At 41.8% G+C, this 18,689-nt stretch overlaps 1 protein-coding gene across 7 annotated transcripts in view; it reads right to left on the bottom strand.

Annotated features, from left to right (window-relative positions):
- Positions 1–18,689, bottom strand: part of LOC127366381 (intermembrane lipid transfer protein VPS13B) — a 315,825-nt gene that overhangs the window by 124,077 nt on the left and 173,059 nt on the right. For 3 of the 7 annotated variants that reach the window (XM_051405181.1, XM_051405184.1, XM_051405182.1), the window contains exons 28-31: positions 15,305–15,446; positions 13,983–14,255; positions 13,540–13,696; positions 12,982–13,096 (exon numbers count right to left, since the gene is read on the bottom strand). In XM_051405181.1, the coding sequence (XP_051261141.1) occupies positions 12,982–13,096; positions 13,540–13,696; positions 13,983–14,255; positions 15,305–15,446 (687 nt within the window). Of the gene's footprint in view, positions 1–12,981; positions 13,097–13,539; positions 13,697–13,982; positions 14,256–15,304; positions 15,447–16,276; positions 16,344–18,689 lie in introns of all 7 variants that reach the window. The other 4 variants (XM_051405186.1, XM_051405187.1, XM_051405183.1 and 1 more) reach the window with 2 other exon arrangements.

The raw sequence follows: 18,689 nt of genomic DNA, 5'->3' as shown, positions 1-18,689 counted from the left end.
TGTACTGTCTCACACAGAAAGGAAAGCGAACACATTGAGGTCTGTGTGTGGTTGAAAACGTGTGTATACATAATACTATTTGCAGTGTTTGATACAGTCGGTGTGTGTGTGTGTGTGTGTGTGTGTGTGTGAGAGAATGTTTGTATGCTTCTCTGTAAAGAACGTGACATGTCAGGTTGTGATGTGTGAGCCTCTTGTCTCCCTGTGCTGCGTGTCCAACATGTGTCTGTCAGCTGGATCTCTCCCTCAGCCTTCAAACCAGTCTTCTGCTCCTTAAAAAAACTCTTCTGTGGCTTTAAAATGCTAATAATATCAGTCCATTACCAGGCTACACATAATGTGAGGCCTTAAAAAAATCCTTTCAAAGCTCTTCAAATGCCTTCTCAGTTGTTAGAAGAGAAGATGGAAAAATATCAAAGGGGGGAACATTGACGCTTTAAACACTGGCTACTCGTCATTACTGAGGAATGGAGGGAAGCCCTGCCAACAGTTGGACATTTCATTTCAGCATAAATATATGGAGCAAAGCATATTTGCTCAAGTTAATAATTTTTGCCCCGATTACATGTGCGTAACCAGAGCTGTGCATGCGTGCGATGATAAAGTGACAGGGGTGGGGTGCTGATTGGAGGGCTGTTGTGTGTGCGTGTTTGTGTGTGTGGGGTAAGTTATGGAGAGAAGAAAGGGGACCACCGCAGTAGAGTTGTCTACACGGTGGCTTCACATTTCCCTCTGTGGTTCTCTCAAACCTGCAGCTGAAGTAACATGACTGACGTTCGTTCACACACACACACACACACACACACACACACACACACACACACACACACACACACACACACACACACACACACACAGAACAGACACGAACACATGCACACACACACCCACGCACTGTATTCTGTTGTAAAGCTTCCGCTTAACACTGCATGTACCTGCCAGCCTGCTAATCACTTTCTCCATGCCAACCTTGAACAACTTAACTATCGTGTTTGATTTGGAATACCTGAAGGTGCACATTCATAGCAATTCAAAAGCGGTCCAGGATTTAGTGGCATCTAGTGGGGAAGTTGCAGATTGCAACCATTTGAATACAGCTCAGCCCTCCAAGTGTGTAGGAGGAACTATGAAGACTGTAAAACTGTGAAAAAAGGCAAAAGGCCCTAACTTGAGTCAGTGCTCAGTTTGTTCATTCTGGGCTACTGTAGAAATATGGCAGTTCAACATGGCTGCCTCTGTAGAAGAGGACCTGCTCCATCTGTAGATTTATTTATTCCATAGCAGTATTTTTGAGGTGATTGATACACAAATGAAAACATACCTATGTCTGCCAATAGATCTTCCACACTGGACCTTTAAGTGTAATACAGGAAATAGAAAGATCTAAATTCAGTAGATTTGTGTCAAAATACCACATAAATCTTGACATAAATGTGGGCTGGGATCAACCTGGAGTCTGGTACTCACTCTATACATAAACTTTACTACAGTTGCATTAGTAAGGATTGCTAAGAAGTGACTGCCTCAAGACCACAAAAACATAACAATTTCCACATATTGCATTTGTGTATTTAAGAACAATATTTGTGTGTTAAGCAAGGTGTTGTAAAAGTGAAGATGCAAGAATGAACATATAGATGTAGAGGGACTAATACTAATACAAACTATTATAACTGATAATATAGTGTTTGTGAAATAATCTGGTATTGAGCGGGATTTAGAAAAAAAAAGACTGGTAAAGACCAGGAGGAGGAAGACAGTTCTGAGCCCACTTCAGTGCCAGCCTCTGGTTCTTTCAAGTCTGGTTGGGCCTCCTGGGGTTGTAATGTGCCTCTTATTACACAAGCATTAGGCAATTACGCCACTGGTTTCATATTGGCTTCCCAGAGCCACAGAAGAGCTTGTGGCTTCACACATGGACATTTGAAAGCATCTGCACATTCCTTCTTTCTTGAGGTTGACTTTTTTTTCCCTCTCTTCTGTGCTTCTCCTTGATGCTCCAACTGACGTTGCCCTGGTCTGATGTTCTACTGTGTAACCTACTGATAACTGCCGCTTGGCAGGAGACTACTGACCACACACACAGATACACACGGGCACATGCCTATGGAAATACACTCAGGACATGTTGACAAAGAACCGTGTATGAAAAACTCAACATCTAGGTTTCTACTGAAAAAAATATTATAATACAATAACACACTATCATATTTATAATCTTGCATTGATGTAAGTATTCTGTAGAATTTGCCAAAGAACTAAACTGCTGACACAAAGCCTTACTGCTTTGAGAAGTAAAGAAAAGTTTCCAAAAACTCTCCTTCCAAATTTTGTCTAGGACCTCGCTGTGCATATCGACACATGGCACAAGTTCAGCTATTTTCATGTAAATCCAAAGAAAAGAAACTAGACAACGTGGAGACACACTGACTATCAATACAGTATTCCTGAATTCCCCTGACAGTCCACCTGGCCTCCGCTACTGCTGTGTGACTGGCCAGTCACAATCTCCCTGTCAGTACAATGACAGCTTCAGACCAACCACACAGGATGCCAGAACATCAACATGTCATGAGCAGGGAGAAAAGGAACTAAAACACAATAAAGGCTGGGGTTTGACTACACACATGGACACATACGCAAAACATACGCACTTGCAATTTCACACACGCACACGCACACATCAGACTTTGACAGGGTAACACTGGTAGAATGTGTGTATCGCATGCTGCAGTTGAGCACAGAGCTTCCTAGGTCTGTGGATGGATGTATTCTTAGAACCCTTATATCCTGCTTCAGGATGAACCGCTTACACTCACACACACACACATACATACAGGCACAATCATTGAGCATGGAGCCATGTGGCCAGGCGGTCAACCCCTGGATCAGGCCCTTTTATGAGCACTGGACAGCTGAGGGGTGATCCCTCTCGCCTCTGTCAGCATGCATCCCGACCTGACTGACAGCAGTATGCCAAAACACAAGAGCGGTTTCCGGGAAGCTCTGAATTAAGGTCCGTCACCTTGAGCACCACCAAACAAGGAATGCGGAGCTCCACGCTGCTTTCAGCCGCAACACAGAGACAGATGTTAACAAGAAAAAAAAGGAAAAAAGAAAGGGCAGTTGTTGGGAATCAATACTGTGGGCGTTTCTGCTTTGGACTAACATGTGAAGGGAGAAACTGCACTGCCCACGCTCTGGGTTAATGAGGTCATTTGGTCCACTTGCATGTGAGTACCATACTTGGCCAGTGCCACAGCTTGGTTAACAAAATATAAAAGGGTTTATCTTCCAGTGAGAATGATAATGTGCATAGCCGTTTAGTGGTGCTAGAAAAAAGGCAACGATAATACACTGGGCTTACACTCTTAGGAGTATTAAAGTGTTAACTCATTCAAGTTTATGTACTCATTCCTTTTAGAGATTTGATCTAAAATACAATTTGTGAAATGAAATGATTCATGATTCATTGGAGAACATGATTTTGTTAAGCAAATGTCAGGGCATCCTGTCTTACCTATTTTAAAGATTTCCCAAAAATCATTACGATTCATCCTCCGAGGACCATGATTATCCACAGCAAATCTCACAGAAATCCATGCAATACGTTTTACAACATCTTGCCAATGTTGGACAAACTGTCTCTGTGACTTTATTGTCAGGCACAGGAAAGATGGAGGTATTCTCAAAACCTAGAAATGATGACGTTCCATACCACATTTCATGAATATCTATCCAAAAGTTATTAAGACATTTCAGGCTGAAATAAAGTGTTGGACCATCGGACCCAATGGCGAACTGACTGACATCGCCATTCCAACAGCCCCTCCACTTTGTGCCAAAAAAAGAGAGGGAAAATAAGTTGCGGTTTACTTGTTTGATTCCCCTGCGGTGAGCCCTAATACCCCCTTTCTCTCCCTCTTCTCCACTTTCTCCGCACACTACATCGGAATCGTATGCATCAAATGGCCATAAAAATGTATAGCAGGGCCCGGGCTGGGGTTTTCTCCCCCCTAATCCCCCTAAACCTCTAACTGCAGGCCGAGGAATACAAGTGTTGTGGTGCAATCTTCTCACAGAGCAGAGGGCCTGAGAATAACATCACAGAGGCCACAGATATTTATGGAATGAACCACAGGCTGTACACAGAAGTCAGCAGACACCACAACACAGCACACAAGACGCTGTATACAGCTCCCTACTCATATACAGCACAAGACACTGCCGGCTAAACACAAAGTGTAGTGCTGCGGTCAAAAGCCCTCCAATGATGGATAAATGGAATTAGAGGGACAGAAGAGCAGATGATAAAGATACAATATGATATATAGGTAAATAGATGCAGCTATATATCATGGATTTTATTCAGTATTCATATGAATTCTACTTGTATGTGTTTGAGGGTCTCTAGCCGGACAGAAAGAGGGACGGCTGGTGGTCAGCCTAAACAGCGTGGAGTCCCACCTTAAGAAGACAGATCGCCTCATACCAGTGGTTGGCTTGATTGAACTCAGCGGTCAGGTACTCTGGTTCACAGATTAAAGATCAAATCCACTAACATTCATCTAGTTTCCTCTGTTCTGAAAACCATGTTTTCCCCACTCTCTTACGGCTGCAGAGGCAAATGGCGTTTTCTCCCCTTCCAGGAAATCAGCTTGCACGTCATATGATATGTTCGCTGTATCTTCTGGGAGACAGAGAGATCTATCTATCACACTGGTTCCCACAGAAAAGAATGACAAATATCACTTTATCTAAAGAAAAAACAGGTGAAGGGTGAAATAATCCACCTCAAAGCCACAGCAGTATTCAGTGGCTGAGTCTAAACTTCCTGTTCACATTACGACACGTTGTCTGAGGGGGTTTCAACATGAGCCATCCAAACCTCCAACCTCCGAAGTCTCATCTGTCGGCTCTGCGCAGGCTGCCTGATTCAAAACATAAATTCTTGGGCAAACTTTAATAAAAGGGGGCGTATGATTTACTCCGGGTAGTGGCTGTCCCCATTTTTAAAACAATTTGATGTTGCATTAATCCTGAGTGTCAAGGCGATGTGAAATATGTCCACCGCATTTACCAGCACCAGGTGTTTCATTTGCGGGACTGACAAAAAACAATGTTTATTCTGGCTGACCCTCCAATCCTTGCTTATTTTATCTTCTTTCTCTGTAGAAGAGAGGGAGAGCACGAGTGTACATCTAAAGTGAGGGAGTAGAAGAGAAGGTTAAAAGAAAGGGAGAGAAACAAATGGAGCTAAATGATTTACAGTTGACCAAGAAAGGTCTAGCTCTAATCATCTCCACTGGACGTCTATTTCCTCAGCCTCCCAGACCCAAACAGAGCACAACAGGAATAGAGCCAGGCCTCAGGAGCCCTCAGAGCCATTCTTGTTAATGAAATCTTTCGCACTGTTAGCCACTATACCTCTGCTGGGTGATTCTGCTATAGGGCTCCTCTCCTGTCTGGCTCAGTTTCAACACACTCTCATGAATCAGTGCCATTTCCCCTTTTCTGTCCTAAAAGCTTAACCACTTAATTAACTTATCATAACTGAGCAACTGTATTGGAAACACTTTAACTACTCAAACTCAATCATAGCAGTATCAAGCTGTAATAACCTATATTTAAGTTACAGTCATAAGAGTGGCAGCGATGACATCAATATACACATATGAACCAACTAAAAGATCAGAACAGCTAGTTAGCCAAAAAAAGGACCAATGCAATTAAAGAGATTTACTAAGTTGGTTTGGTTTTGCCCACAGTTCTCCGTTAATGACACACTGGCATATTTTCACAAAAATACAAATTTTAGAATAGCAAGAGAGTAGACTAGAGAATTAAGATCCTCTGATTATATTTCTAAAGCCTGAAAGTAAAGACCAAAATAGATAAAGAGAACTTTGATTCAAGTGGCTCATGTCTGGCTGGGTAATCCCCACTGACACCACTTTTACGGTTCTAAAATGCTACTCTGCATGTACCGTGTAGCATGTCCTACATCAGCAGGGAGTAGCTGAGAGGTTTTACAACATAACTCCTTTTCAACACTACTATTACGAAACTAAATTTTGGTGCGTCAAAGATGTTCGTTTATAAATGTTGCTCATCATCTAGGTGGTTCTGCAGTGGCGGCTTAGAAATATACAGATATTACGATCATTGGCATCACTGCCTCTGAAAGGAGTTTATCATTAAACCTACGTGGCAACCAGGGGAGTTTTTAAAGCAACTCTTAAATCAGTGTATATAAGTGTAGGTTCCTGGGTGTCACTGTGTGTGGCCCAAGCAGCTCTTCCCCTCCACTGCGGCAGCGGAGCAAAGCCGGCGCACTTTTTGCTGGTGTAAACAAACGGGGAAATGGGGCACTTGGCAGCCGACTAAAGTGAGTGATGAGGCAAGTGTGCACTGAAGCATCTAATGAATCATTTGCTGGGAACTCTGGATTTTATGAGGAAAAGAAAGATGAGGAGGAAGACAAGAAAGAGGGAGACCAGCTGAGAGCGTTGAAAAAAAGAATTGGCATTTTGTATGAAAAGAAAAGAAAGTAAGAGAGCTGCAGCTGTCAAATGCCTGAGAGGATCATTCAGTGTTTTGCCCCAATGTGAGGACAAGAGATTAGAATGCATTAAACTCGCAGGATCTCCTAATCCCACTGCTAGCAGCAGCAGCAGCAGCAGCAGCAGTATGTGAACCCCAGTGACCGGCGGTGAATTTACTGAGGTGACTGCTGATGCTGTGACAGGTCTGCAACTTTGAACAGAGCTGATGTGCTGAGGGCCTTTAAGCAGCTTTATTCAACACCTTGCCCTCACTCCTACCGCCTCAGACTAATAAAAATAGAAATACTACTTCTGCTACTACTGAATGAACAGACACTAGAGAACAGACCTGGTGCCCTGTAAATAAAGAATTGGTATTATTATATATTCAATACAGCTGAGTGTTTATAGTAAGCACTTAGTAGCACACTTCAGTTCGGTTCTATAGAATTACATCCATTTATCTATCAGCACACTCACTACATGGTTATGTGGTTACTATAATTACACTGCATCTGTTAAAAGTCATAATTACTGGTTATATGTTATGAAAGCCATTTTATGAATTCTGCATCACTGAGTACAGCGTAATGACAGATCCCACAAATAACATGTTAACTACAGAGTGACAGTTTAGCACAACTGCAACTTAGATATTAAACTTCATATTAACTTGGTTTAATAGTATGCTGAAAGCCCATTAGTTTGTCAGGAAGTCTTTTCCATAGAGGTTAGCAGCTAATCACTTTTTTTATTCTGTTATTCTGTACATGATAAAAAAATATGGCTCATTTAGAAGACAAAGAGAAACACAACTGCACCCCCAAAAGCTTTTGAGCAGGTTAATCACTTACTGTTAGGTAGTAGGAAAGAGTAGTACGCCTCTCTCCCGCCTTTCTCGGGACTTGTATGACTATATCCACACATACCCGGCCATGGCAAGATTGTTACTAGGGGAGAAGGGTGCATATAACATACTGCCAGGGAATTTTATTAGTAACAGGCAGGGTCCTGGCTTCGGCAGGCTGTGTTTATCTGTGGAGGGGAGATCCCCATCACAACCACTTATTAGGACATATATGTGGGCTTAACCAGGCAGCCATTCAACAGCAATAAGGGACTTGCTTACTGACCACAGTGTGCTGGGACTGGGACCAGTCTAACCGACACTGGAGCGACGGAGAGGAAAAGCGAGGCAGGAAGGAAATAACAAATACACATGGAGACACAGAGAGAAAAAAATAGAAAAAGAGATGTGGAGGGGGTAAAAAGTACAGCAGAAGGTGAGACAGAAGGAAAGTAAAGGATAAAAGTATGAAAATTAGCTATTTATACATATACATATGCTACAGTTAAAAAGAAAAAAAAGAAAAAGAGAAAAGAAAGAAAATATTGGAGATGGGTAAAAGGAGATATGAAAGTAAATAAACAAAAAAGAAAGAGAGAAGGCATGCAAAGAGAGATGGACATAAGGAAGAAAAAGTGAGGAGAAAAGAAAGAAAAACACTGCCGCTATAGAAAAGAGAGAAAAGACAAAGAAAGAAAAGATACAGCAATCAAAAAATGTGGAGAAAATAAGAACAATAAGAAGTTAAGGGACGAGCGTATATAAATGCTAAAAAGGTAGAGTGGGCTATAAAAACCAGAAACAAACATGGGATGAAGAAATGACGCAGGGAGAAAAAGGGGGATGGACAAAAAATGCTACACTAAGAGCAGATGTACTTTGGAAAGTGTGTGAGAAAAAGTCCATTGATACAGCCACATCATGTTGACTTGGCTCTGCATCACCACTGACACAGCAGCCTTCTCTGCCGTTACCGTAGAAACGCAGGCATGTGCACTGATCAAAACAAAAAAACATATTTTGCGGCAGCGGGATGCTCCCAGAGTCTCCCTCAGACGGACCATGAGGTAACCGAGCATGTGATGGAATCTAGAGCTGTGTCATCTAGGTGTGGGGATGTCGGGAAATGTGCAGGATATTTTAAGACACACACACACACACACACACACACACACACACACACACACACATAAACATGTAGAAACACATGGATTTAAGCAGGCACACAGGGAAGGACAAACATACAAAGAAGAAGGTTTAGTTAATCTTTCTTTCTTTTTTTTTTACTTAAAAAAGCTGTTTTTTAGGATAATACCGCAAAATGTTCTATATTCTAACACTAAACAGTGACTCAGAAATCAAGAGCAAAAATAGAAGGCCATGTGCAAGGAGAATGTTGTTTTAACAACACTAAATGCCACTGTACATTTTAAATACAGGGTTTTTTAGATAGTCTAATGGTGCCTGAACCTGAAGGCTCATCATGTAATGTTATAGCATTGCATTACTGGCAAATAACGCTTTAAAATCCACACGTTCTACATACTAGGCTGACTATACTCACTATACGCATTGTAAAAATCTATAAATTTATAGTTTATTGTATGCCCACCTAAAAAAGGGCATATATATTCAGAAAAGTGTGTGAGGAAGTATTAAAAACATTTAGGTATATTTTGGAGCTTTAGTTGCTTTAAATCTAAAATTATTTCACATATTTATGTATCTATTTATGTAAGTATGTAACATATTTAACTACAAATTCACCAAAAGTATTTCACTTAATTTCTGGTTAGCTAAAAACAGTACAGTATGTTAAAAAACAACTGAGTCATTGGAGTCATTTTTAATGACTAAGTAATGTAAACTACATCTCACTGTAGTATTAACAAATATGTACGTCATGTCATTAAAATGTAAAAGTTGATAAAAGGTCAATTATTGGGCCAAGATTATAAACTGTTTTAACTCTCGGCTCATACCTTTAACATGTGTCTGTATGCCCTCAAAAAGGGACACCCAATCTCCACATGGTACTTAAAAGAGTGTTCCCCATTCACCCCAGCATACAAGAAGCTTTCAATTGTGTTCCATAAGCGAAAAAAAATCTCATTGGAAAAAAGAGAGAGAAACAGAGAGAATGAGAGAAAATAAGAGCGGGGAGTAAAAGATCTGTGAGATTTTACAGAGGGCCCAAACCACAAGAAAGTCAGGGCTGAATGCATGCTGGACATTCCCGGGGCCGGCGCTCATGTACTTGGAAAAAGCCCGCTTTTTCAAGACAGGAAAATGATTTCAGCTGTGTAAATTGACAGCGGCCTTGTAGCTGAAGATGGAGAGGGAGGAAAGGGGGGAAGCCTGCAGCTCTGTGTCATAATTCCTGCTTGAAGAAGCCGCTGGGGGCCGACTCTTTCACGGAAACGAAATTTGACATCACATGATCAAATGAAACAGTGTTAATTGTTACCAAATGAACCTGGTGGTGGTGGATATTAACTTAGCTCCACAGCTTTACAGTCAAACAGGTTTATTTGACCTTCTTTGAAGAAATCTATCTGCTCTAAATGATAAATACACACTGTACCCTAAAACGTGGAGGCTAAAAGGGAAGCTGAAAAGCTTTGAAGTGTGTCAGGAACAGTGTTAGCCGAACAGTATCACGATATGCTCCGTCAGGATGTTTACACATGCTCGCTATTTTAGCCTTCACTCTTGTCTTCTCTCCCAGGGTGGCATTACAGTAAATCATGGTTAAAGACATTGTGAGGCAATCATTTCATGTACAGTAGACAATAACAGCAGGGCTGTTTAGATCAGTCATTCAATTATGACAACGGATGTAATTAGTGGTAGGCTTTAAACAGAATTGCAGCAAATGGCTACCGGCACTCACAGACATATTTCTTCCTATGGCCACAGTTGGTTATAGATTGTAAACACACATTGGTTTGCACAATTACAGACTCTCACTATGACTTTCTCTATACGACTTTGGGGAGCCTACACGTAGTAGAATTCAAGCACAGATAAAGCGGATAACAACACTTGGTAATGGTATGTCAACAAGGCCCTGATCTCAGTGTTATCAATCATGTGACTCAGGAGTGTGATCATCCTAAATTGGAGGGCAGATGTGAACAGGGAAGGTGGTGAGGATAATGCATGGTTAGGAATGGAAGAATGAACACAGAGAGCGGTTTGTCATAATTCCTGGGTTTCACTGCAGAGAGGGAAGTGGTGACTCTTGGCTTCTGTGTGTAGAGGTTACGGGGCTGAGTGAATGTGAGTGTGTTTGTACACATGGCCATGCCTGCTGCTTGTGTTTGTGACAGAGTATGTATATGTGTATTCTTGTGTGCATATGTCAAGTGTGTGGTTGTTCACATTGCACACTTGGGTGTGAACGCATGACTGTGTGTCGCCAAGTTATTGTGTTTGTGAGTGCATGTGTGCTTGACTGTGTTGTCATTGTATACCTATGTGCGCGGGGAGGATTACATGGTAGCGTGTGTGTGTTCAGGCCAGGGTGGAGCGTCGTGCGAGGCAATCTCTGTCTACGAGCAGATGTGGGCACCCAGCCACAGAGCCACCAGTCCTCTAACTACCAGAGGAAGAACATTACTGGCCAATATGGGGTGAAATTGCATGGCTGGTCTAACTGGTTTTTAGGGAGAAAGTCTGAGAAAAACTCCAGATTATTTTCCAAGCCCACAAGATCATCATTTATCATCTGACATGATAACAACATGGCCAACATGTCAACAAAATAAATCTAGGCACAGTTTCCATGGAAACAGAGTAGTTAGATCCCATTAACTGTACTAACTTGGACCAAAACAAAGATCATTTTTAGCATGGTACACAGTGTGAAACTAGTGAGGATAAAAAAAAAAAAAAAAGAAAAAAGTCCCTGCAAAACAGTAGCTATGGTTACTGATCAATACCATCTTTGCTCTAATACATCAAACGAGTAAATGAGAGACTGTGAGGGAGATAGCTTGGCTACTCTGGAAGAAATTTGGACAGTGTTGGACAGAGTGTGGTATTCCCCTCCATCTTGCCTTGATGGTTACAGTCAGATATGCCCATGGGCCTAGACCCCCTCTGCCTCCCTGCTCCATGCAATCTCCCAGCATATGACACTTCTACCAACTGAAGGCAGCAATGAAGCCTAAAGTGGCCTCTCCTCTCCTTATGTTGTCCACCTTCTTTTTTCTCTCTCTTTCTCCACTTCACGTCTTGTGTCAGCTCACATCTCACTTGCAGCTGCACAAAGCATTTGGCACCACTTTTATCTCCCTCATTACATGTGTTTGCCAGCTCTATATCTGCCCATTCACACAACTGCTCTCTCTCTCTCTCTCTCTCTCTCTCTCTCTCTCTCACACACACACACACACACACACACACACACACACACACACACACACACACACACACACACACACACACACACACACACACACACCGTGGGGCTGCGGTTTCGAGGGAGCTATGACACAATCCAGATTCTCTTAGCTGCCTATAGCAGCGAAATGTGTTTGCGCAGAGCCATTTCCCTCAGAAGTCCAGATTTTCCCTTCCTAGCAGCTTTGATCCACATGGCACAGGGGGCTTGTGTCAACAGTCTTGTGTTTCAGCTGGAGGGCCCGGTGGACCCCCAAGGTGTCACTCATTGCCCTATGTCATTGCTGTGGTAGCTTAACCACTATGTGGCGCTGTCACCCGCTATACACAAAAAAACCTTCCATGAGACAGTGGACATCCCAAGGACACAGAAGTGCACCCATGCACACACACAGACACCAAAAACACTTCGCCTCACAACAGGTTTTATGGAGTGAGACTTGAGCTTGGACAAATTTGAGTGGCACCTTTAATGAAAAAAAAAAGTTTTGCGGTGCTCTAATACTACCAGCGGTGTGTGTTTTCAAAGCAGAATGTGATAAATCTGTATGAGCACGATGAGATTGTCATCACAGAGGAGGTGTCAGAGCCGACAGTTAAAATGTGTAAAACACTGTGAGGTAGACTCTGTGATTAATGTCTTACACATCATCTTGTACTGAAGATACACATAGAGTATGAGCAAACAGAAGAGAAATAGCAAAGTTTTAAAGGGAGACTGTCTTTTTTTTAAATCAACATGCTCTTTTAGGGATTTTATTAGGCAGGAGTTTGATTAATCTGCATGTATTTAAACATGCACTGATTTGCTAAGTGTGACTGATTGAACTATGTTTTAATCACTTGCTGCAGACATTATTAGAACCATTTCTGTAAATGTTTCATTATTGGACTTTAATCTTAATGTGATACTTTGGAGGGATTTTTGACCATCAATTTTCGAGTGGTCAACAGTGGTTCAATGTTGCTGTCTGTGTAACAATCGGTATCAACCCTAAAATTGCTGCAACAACTTATAAGACTTAACTGAGGGTAAAAATGGCCATCATATACTTCTATCATAATGTATCATAAAGATGCCCAGCCCCCCTTAACAAGGAAAAAACAGTAAAAGTTCTGTCTACCACATAATCCCATAATGTCAATTCAGCAGAGAGGTTGTGAGAAGAGAGTTTGTCTTACTGGTAGATGTCTTTTCGCAGCACAGTGCGGGTCAGGGGATTGTCAGCCTGTGGAGCCATGCTGAGCGAACCCAGCTTTAATACCAGGGTGTCCTCTTTTTTCACATGGGGATCTACTGGGACAAACACAGAAAATCCAATAAAACTGAATATGGCGGGACATATACTGTAAAGAGTCAATACATTTATCTCACATGCACGGTTTTACAAATGCTTAAACAAAAACACTGCCTTATATGGCCTTAAGTGCAGACTTACCACTATTAGTAATTACTAGCTGCAGACAAAACAAGCCTCCATCTGTGACATTTCAACAATTTTATATTCTGGAGAAGTGTATATAACTGCGGTTGGTTCTTCAGAACCTCAACTATTTCTCTTAGAAAATGTCTCTGCATATTAATGTGGCGACTCTGCTATGTCTGGTCGACCATGACAAGGACTTTCATAAGCGCTCCGCAGACTCTAAAAAACTGCATGTGACATGTGTCTCATTGTTGAAAGGGTTTCCATGTCAAAACAAAAGTGTGGCTTCATAGGCGATGAGTAGTTCTCTAACCTGATGCTGCATGTTTGTCTTGTGCTCCGGGGCAGAAGACCCTGATCACACTGGTGTTGATGTAGATGAGAGGCAAACACCGTGATGTCAGTGTGTGGCTTCGCATTGGCTGACCTGCTGACTTCCCACGCTCTCTGTAGCGTCTTGGTACTGTAGCCTGAAAATAACGACAAAAACATCAAAAATATAAATAGTAAATTGATAATGATCATGATATGATTTTAACTTTTAGGTTCCTTTGACTACGACTATTCATAACTATATTATTATTTTTCCCAAATTTCTGCAAAATCTAGAATCTTTGCTTTTAACGTCTAACATTTGCATCTTAAAAAAACAACTACAGATATATATATGTGTGTGTGTTTTCTTGCTGATTGCCAACAGGGGTCATGCCTTAAGATACTAAACAGTTACAGGCACTGACACTCTTTTTATTCTACCTGGAACACCCCTGCTACAGTAGCCAATAAGGGACAGGATAGCACCACATCAAAGGGCTGGGCTGTCAGCAGGATTTCTCTCAGGTACTGCGGTGAGCTGTCTGCCAGAGGATCAGCAGTCAGCCGCTGACTGGCAGTGGTAGCACCGCTGCGTGTTGGCCGCTCAGGCCGGGTGGTGAGCTTGTGACGGACATTTTTAGTGACAGCCTGGGTGTAGGTGATGGACAGGAAGCCGTGCTGCTGGTGAGAGCCCTCCAGGACCTTGGCTGCCGTCTGGCCAGTAGTTAGATAGGAGAAATCACACTTTTAAGCTGTACAGGGTTATTTTCATCTGATTTCTTGGATGAGGTTTAAGCCTGCCTAAAAGTAACATACTAATAATAAATACATTTTAAAGTATAAATTATCCTTTGAAATTATGAATTTAAAATCTTTATCAAGAAACTGGGCCAGATACGGATTCATTTCGATGCAGATCCTTTTGGGAATGCTAACTTTTACTGTGAACAATGCACTATATAAAATTTGACATTTGGAGTTTGGAAAGTCAGGTTAAAACTTTCCTCTTTCATTTCAGGAAAAGGCTCAACCTCAACCAAAAAAATATCATATCATCATCATATAGCCTGTGTTCGCATATACATCTTAAAAATCAAAAAGCCAAGCTCAAGCTACTAGCTGAAAAGGGTTCTAGAGCAAATGTATTCATATTCTGTCCAGTAATTTAGATTGGATCATCACACTAGCCCCCTTTATGAGATGCATATATTCTTAGAAAACTAATTTATAACTGCAGCTGTCTTCTGAGGCTGAACTATTTCTGATTTATCAGAAAAGCCAGACCTCCAGTCTTATGAGTGATTTGCAAAGCAAATACAAGGTGAATAATCACTGAAATACTCATTAAGTAAAAGGACATAATCTCCAACTGTTGCATGATTAAAAGAAAGGAAGATCTGTTTAAGACACCAGGGTAAAGTCCGCTAAAACATCAAGTAACAGTGGACTGCTAATGAGAAAATTTAATAAATGAAATTCTTCTAAAAACATAAAATCTGCACCCTTTTGGGAGATGTTCTAGGAGACTTACAAGTAATGTAAAAGATAAAAAAAAAACTAATTCTCCTCAGAGACAAAGAGGCATTTTCCTTTAGAGCATTATGTGATAGCTTTTATTCATTTGTGATTGAAAATTTCAAGCTGCTACAATTGTTTAAAACCAAATTTATGTAACATCTCTGAGGAGCACACAGAACTCTTTAAGCCACTGTTACTGGAGGTTAAGCAGAGTCAACTAAAAAGGAGAAGAGCTGTATTCTTACAGGAGGGAAAAAGCCAGAGAAGTGGCTGAAAGTGTCTTGCTTGCTGACGGGTCGAACCAACACAGTGCGTCTGTTCAGCTTGTCAGTGCAAGAGAGGACCACTCCTCCACAGCTGCCTGAGCTCCGAACACCCTCCTCCGTACTGGAGGTGAGGAAAGGTAATTGCATATATACAGATAGAGAAAGGTAGGGAAAAGGACAAATAGGGAAGAAAAGACAGAAAAGCATGAAACTTTAAGATCATTTGGAAAAATTAAATATAGAGTAAACTGATTAAAACCAAAGGAAGTCACACAAGCTGGAACCAGCTGAAATATTGTGGAATGGTCTTATACTATCCAGTAATAAGGACATCGGAGCAACTGTTTAATTCTGGGATTAGTAATATTTTGAATGGAAAAAGTACAATTTACAGGCACTTTAAATCCATGACCCATACATCAGATAAAAGAAAAATACTTGATTAATCTAAATGTATCTAGATCTATCTGTACATTCTTAATTAAACTGCTTAAATAATGGAAACTGTGCTCTATCCAACACATTTTCATCCGATAGGTACCAGTATAAGACCATCACCAGAATGAAAGTTCGTCAACAAGAGAATGGAGGCCCATGTCCTAGCCTCCTCCCACACACACACACACACACACAGGCGGCTGTCACCAGATTTCATTGGCTTGATTATTTAGCCAACCAGAGCCACTGGAGAGACAGGTGAATCCTATACTATAAATGGAATTTACTTTTTTTTGTTTTCATGAAAATTTTAAGGTGCATCAAAATATTACACTTGCAGACACCCTGCGTTGTAGCCAAAAACAATGTTTTTTTAAACTTCCTTTATTTTCCTGTCTGTCCAGCATGAGCAGAGATGAGGGACCTTTGATTAGGAGCAGCAAAGTGGCAGAGGCAACAGTATATAGCGGCCTAAGGCTGCTATAGCTGGTTTGGGACAGGCAGAGGCCTCACCACGGCTGTCTCCTTGCACTGCAGAATGAGTCCTTCATAGTGACCAGAGTGCCAGCCCTGCCCTGGCCTGGAGAGACACACAACGCCAAGCTTAACTTTGGCATCTGGGACTACTCATACTGTTGTGGCAGGAACTGATAATATCTCTTTAATGGGAACAGTAGTTACAAAATTGCATTTAGATAAGTGAACCACATTTTTATCAAACTTTCAGCAGCCTAGAGGCATACACTGAGACTACCAACACAGGTCAATTATGTATGCAAAATGAGCAATCCTACTGAATTTTAGACAGTGCTTTTAGATATGAATAAAAATGCAACACATGTATTCACTTATGGAAATAATATGAAAATAAATAATATTATGCATTATTATGTTTTGTGGAGGCCATCCATAAGAAGCAGAAAGCACCTGTAAAGCAGATACTAAAAATAAGTTAACATGGAGACAGGCACAACAATTATCATTCTCAGTGCAGCATATCTACAGTATATAAAACACATACAGACATATACATGCACAGCGTTATTACAGTTACTCCAGGATGCCAAATCATGCACAACACATGTATGGCAAAACGTTTCACACGATGGAAATGGTTCAACACCATCTGCATCATTTCGTTCACGCCCCCCCTTTCTGTTAGCTTGCCCCCCTCTTCATTACTCCCCACCAGATTACTGGGAGTTCTGAGAGAGAGAGAGAGAGAGAGAGAGAGAGAGAGAGAGAGAGAGAGGAGTAGGCCCACTGGTGAGTGTGAATGGATGTGCATGTGTTTCATCTTGTGTGTGTAAGTCGGTTCTTTCTGTGTGTGTTCTTATGTGAATATCTTTTTTAATCTCGCCACTCAACTGTAAGAGTGACTAATACATATGGACCCCCCACAGCTCTCCATCTCTCCCATCATCCTTCTCTCTCTCTCTCTCTCTCTCTCTGTGTCTCTTTCTCTCTCCAGTTATCCTTCGCTCTGAGCCATTTGCGGAACAGCTGTAAGACATCAGCTCCAATTTGTGTGAGCTGCTCCTTGGGCGAATAAGGGAGAACAGTCACTGGCCGTCCTCTCTCGGGGGGCATCTCGGGGGGCATCTCTGCGTTTCAGAGCAGTTCAAGGAGCACCGTTGCTAGGGGAGCCCTGGCTAAAATAAGGAGAAGAAGAAGCTTCCTAATTTCTAAACTTCCCCCTGGACAGAAGAAATCCTCTCCTACTGAGTTTAATATCCACTCATGTCCTTGCATCTATGTTTCCCTTCATTTCACCTCCACTACTCCATGATGAGTGAGCCCCACACCTACGCCCACCTATTTCGTATATCCCAGGGGACTCCCTCTCTGTCATTTTCCTTCCCTCCTCCACCCTTTCTTGTCCTCCTCCTATTTTGATACAATCAGGGATTCAATTATATATTCACCTCCCATGTTTGCCTGACCTATCTAACTTTCCATTCATTTTCCAGCAGTGAGATAGCTAAGGCCAGATGAGACATTTTCTCCGTCAAACTTGATTTAATCTGACCCAATGCACACAAATAACCTGGGCTGGGTGATGAAATACCTAACAATTATCTGTTCAGAATGATTAATATGGACTCCAACCCCTGTGGGCTTTCTTGTATGTGTGGATGATACAGATTAGAGTGCACCAGGAGCCCAGAGGTCCTTCACTATGTCCTAAACAGCCATGACTGTAACCTGGCTTGGATGATAGAGTGCTTCTGCCTGCCAGAACTTTGGTCGGTTAAAAGTGTGTTGAGACCACGTTGTTAAATGCACATTAAACTGAAATAACCTAGAAATGAGAAAATTGACCCATTATCTACTTAGGAAGGCATAGAGGTCTACTAAAAAGATTAAGGTTGGCTCCGTCTCAGAAGCAATTGGACACACACCTGTGGAGAGCAGAGCAGTGTGATATAATGACCCACGACACCTTCACGCTCTAAAACTGTCTAACCACTGACATTGTCCTGGCTTAGGTTGATACTCCACACTGTATGTAACACATGTGGCCTGACAGTATATAAATCATCTGACTACAGTGAAACAGGGAGGTCTGTGAGAAGCTCACTAGACAGTGAGGTTCAAAGCCAAGACACTATCGCCTCAGTCGCTCTTTGACCTGCCTAGGACACGGCTAAGGTGATTTAAAAATCTGGCAAATCAGAATCAATACATATTATCATTTCAGTGGCGAGAGCATTGATTGCTAATGATGGGGTTTGATGCGGGCTCAGGGCCCAGGAAGGTCCATCTCCCTTTCACTGTCTGGCTCGATGAGAGAAGGAGGCACTTATAGGAACATATTTACTCAGGCACGTAGGCATACAGACCTACAAACACGCTCTGGTCTGCTGGATTCAACATGCTGGAGTGTTACAGATCGCTGTTTCATTATCTCCTCAGACTAAGACAG

Source organism: Dicentrarchus labrax, unplaced genomic scaffold (genome assembly GCF_905237075.1).
Source record: "Dicentrarchus labrax unplaced genomic scaffold, dlabrax2021, whole genome shotgun sequence".
NCBI lineage: Eukaryota > Metazoa > Chordata > Actinopteri > Moronidae > Dicentrarchus > Dicentrarchus labrax.
The sequence above is the reverse complement of the archived record's forward strand: the minus strand, read 5'-3'. Positions and strand labels throughout refer to the sequence as shown.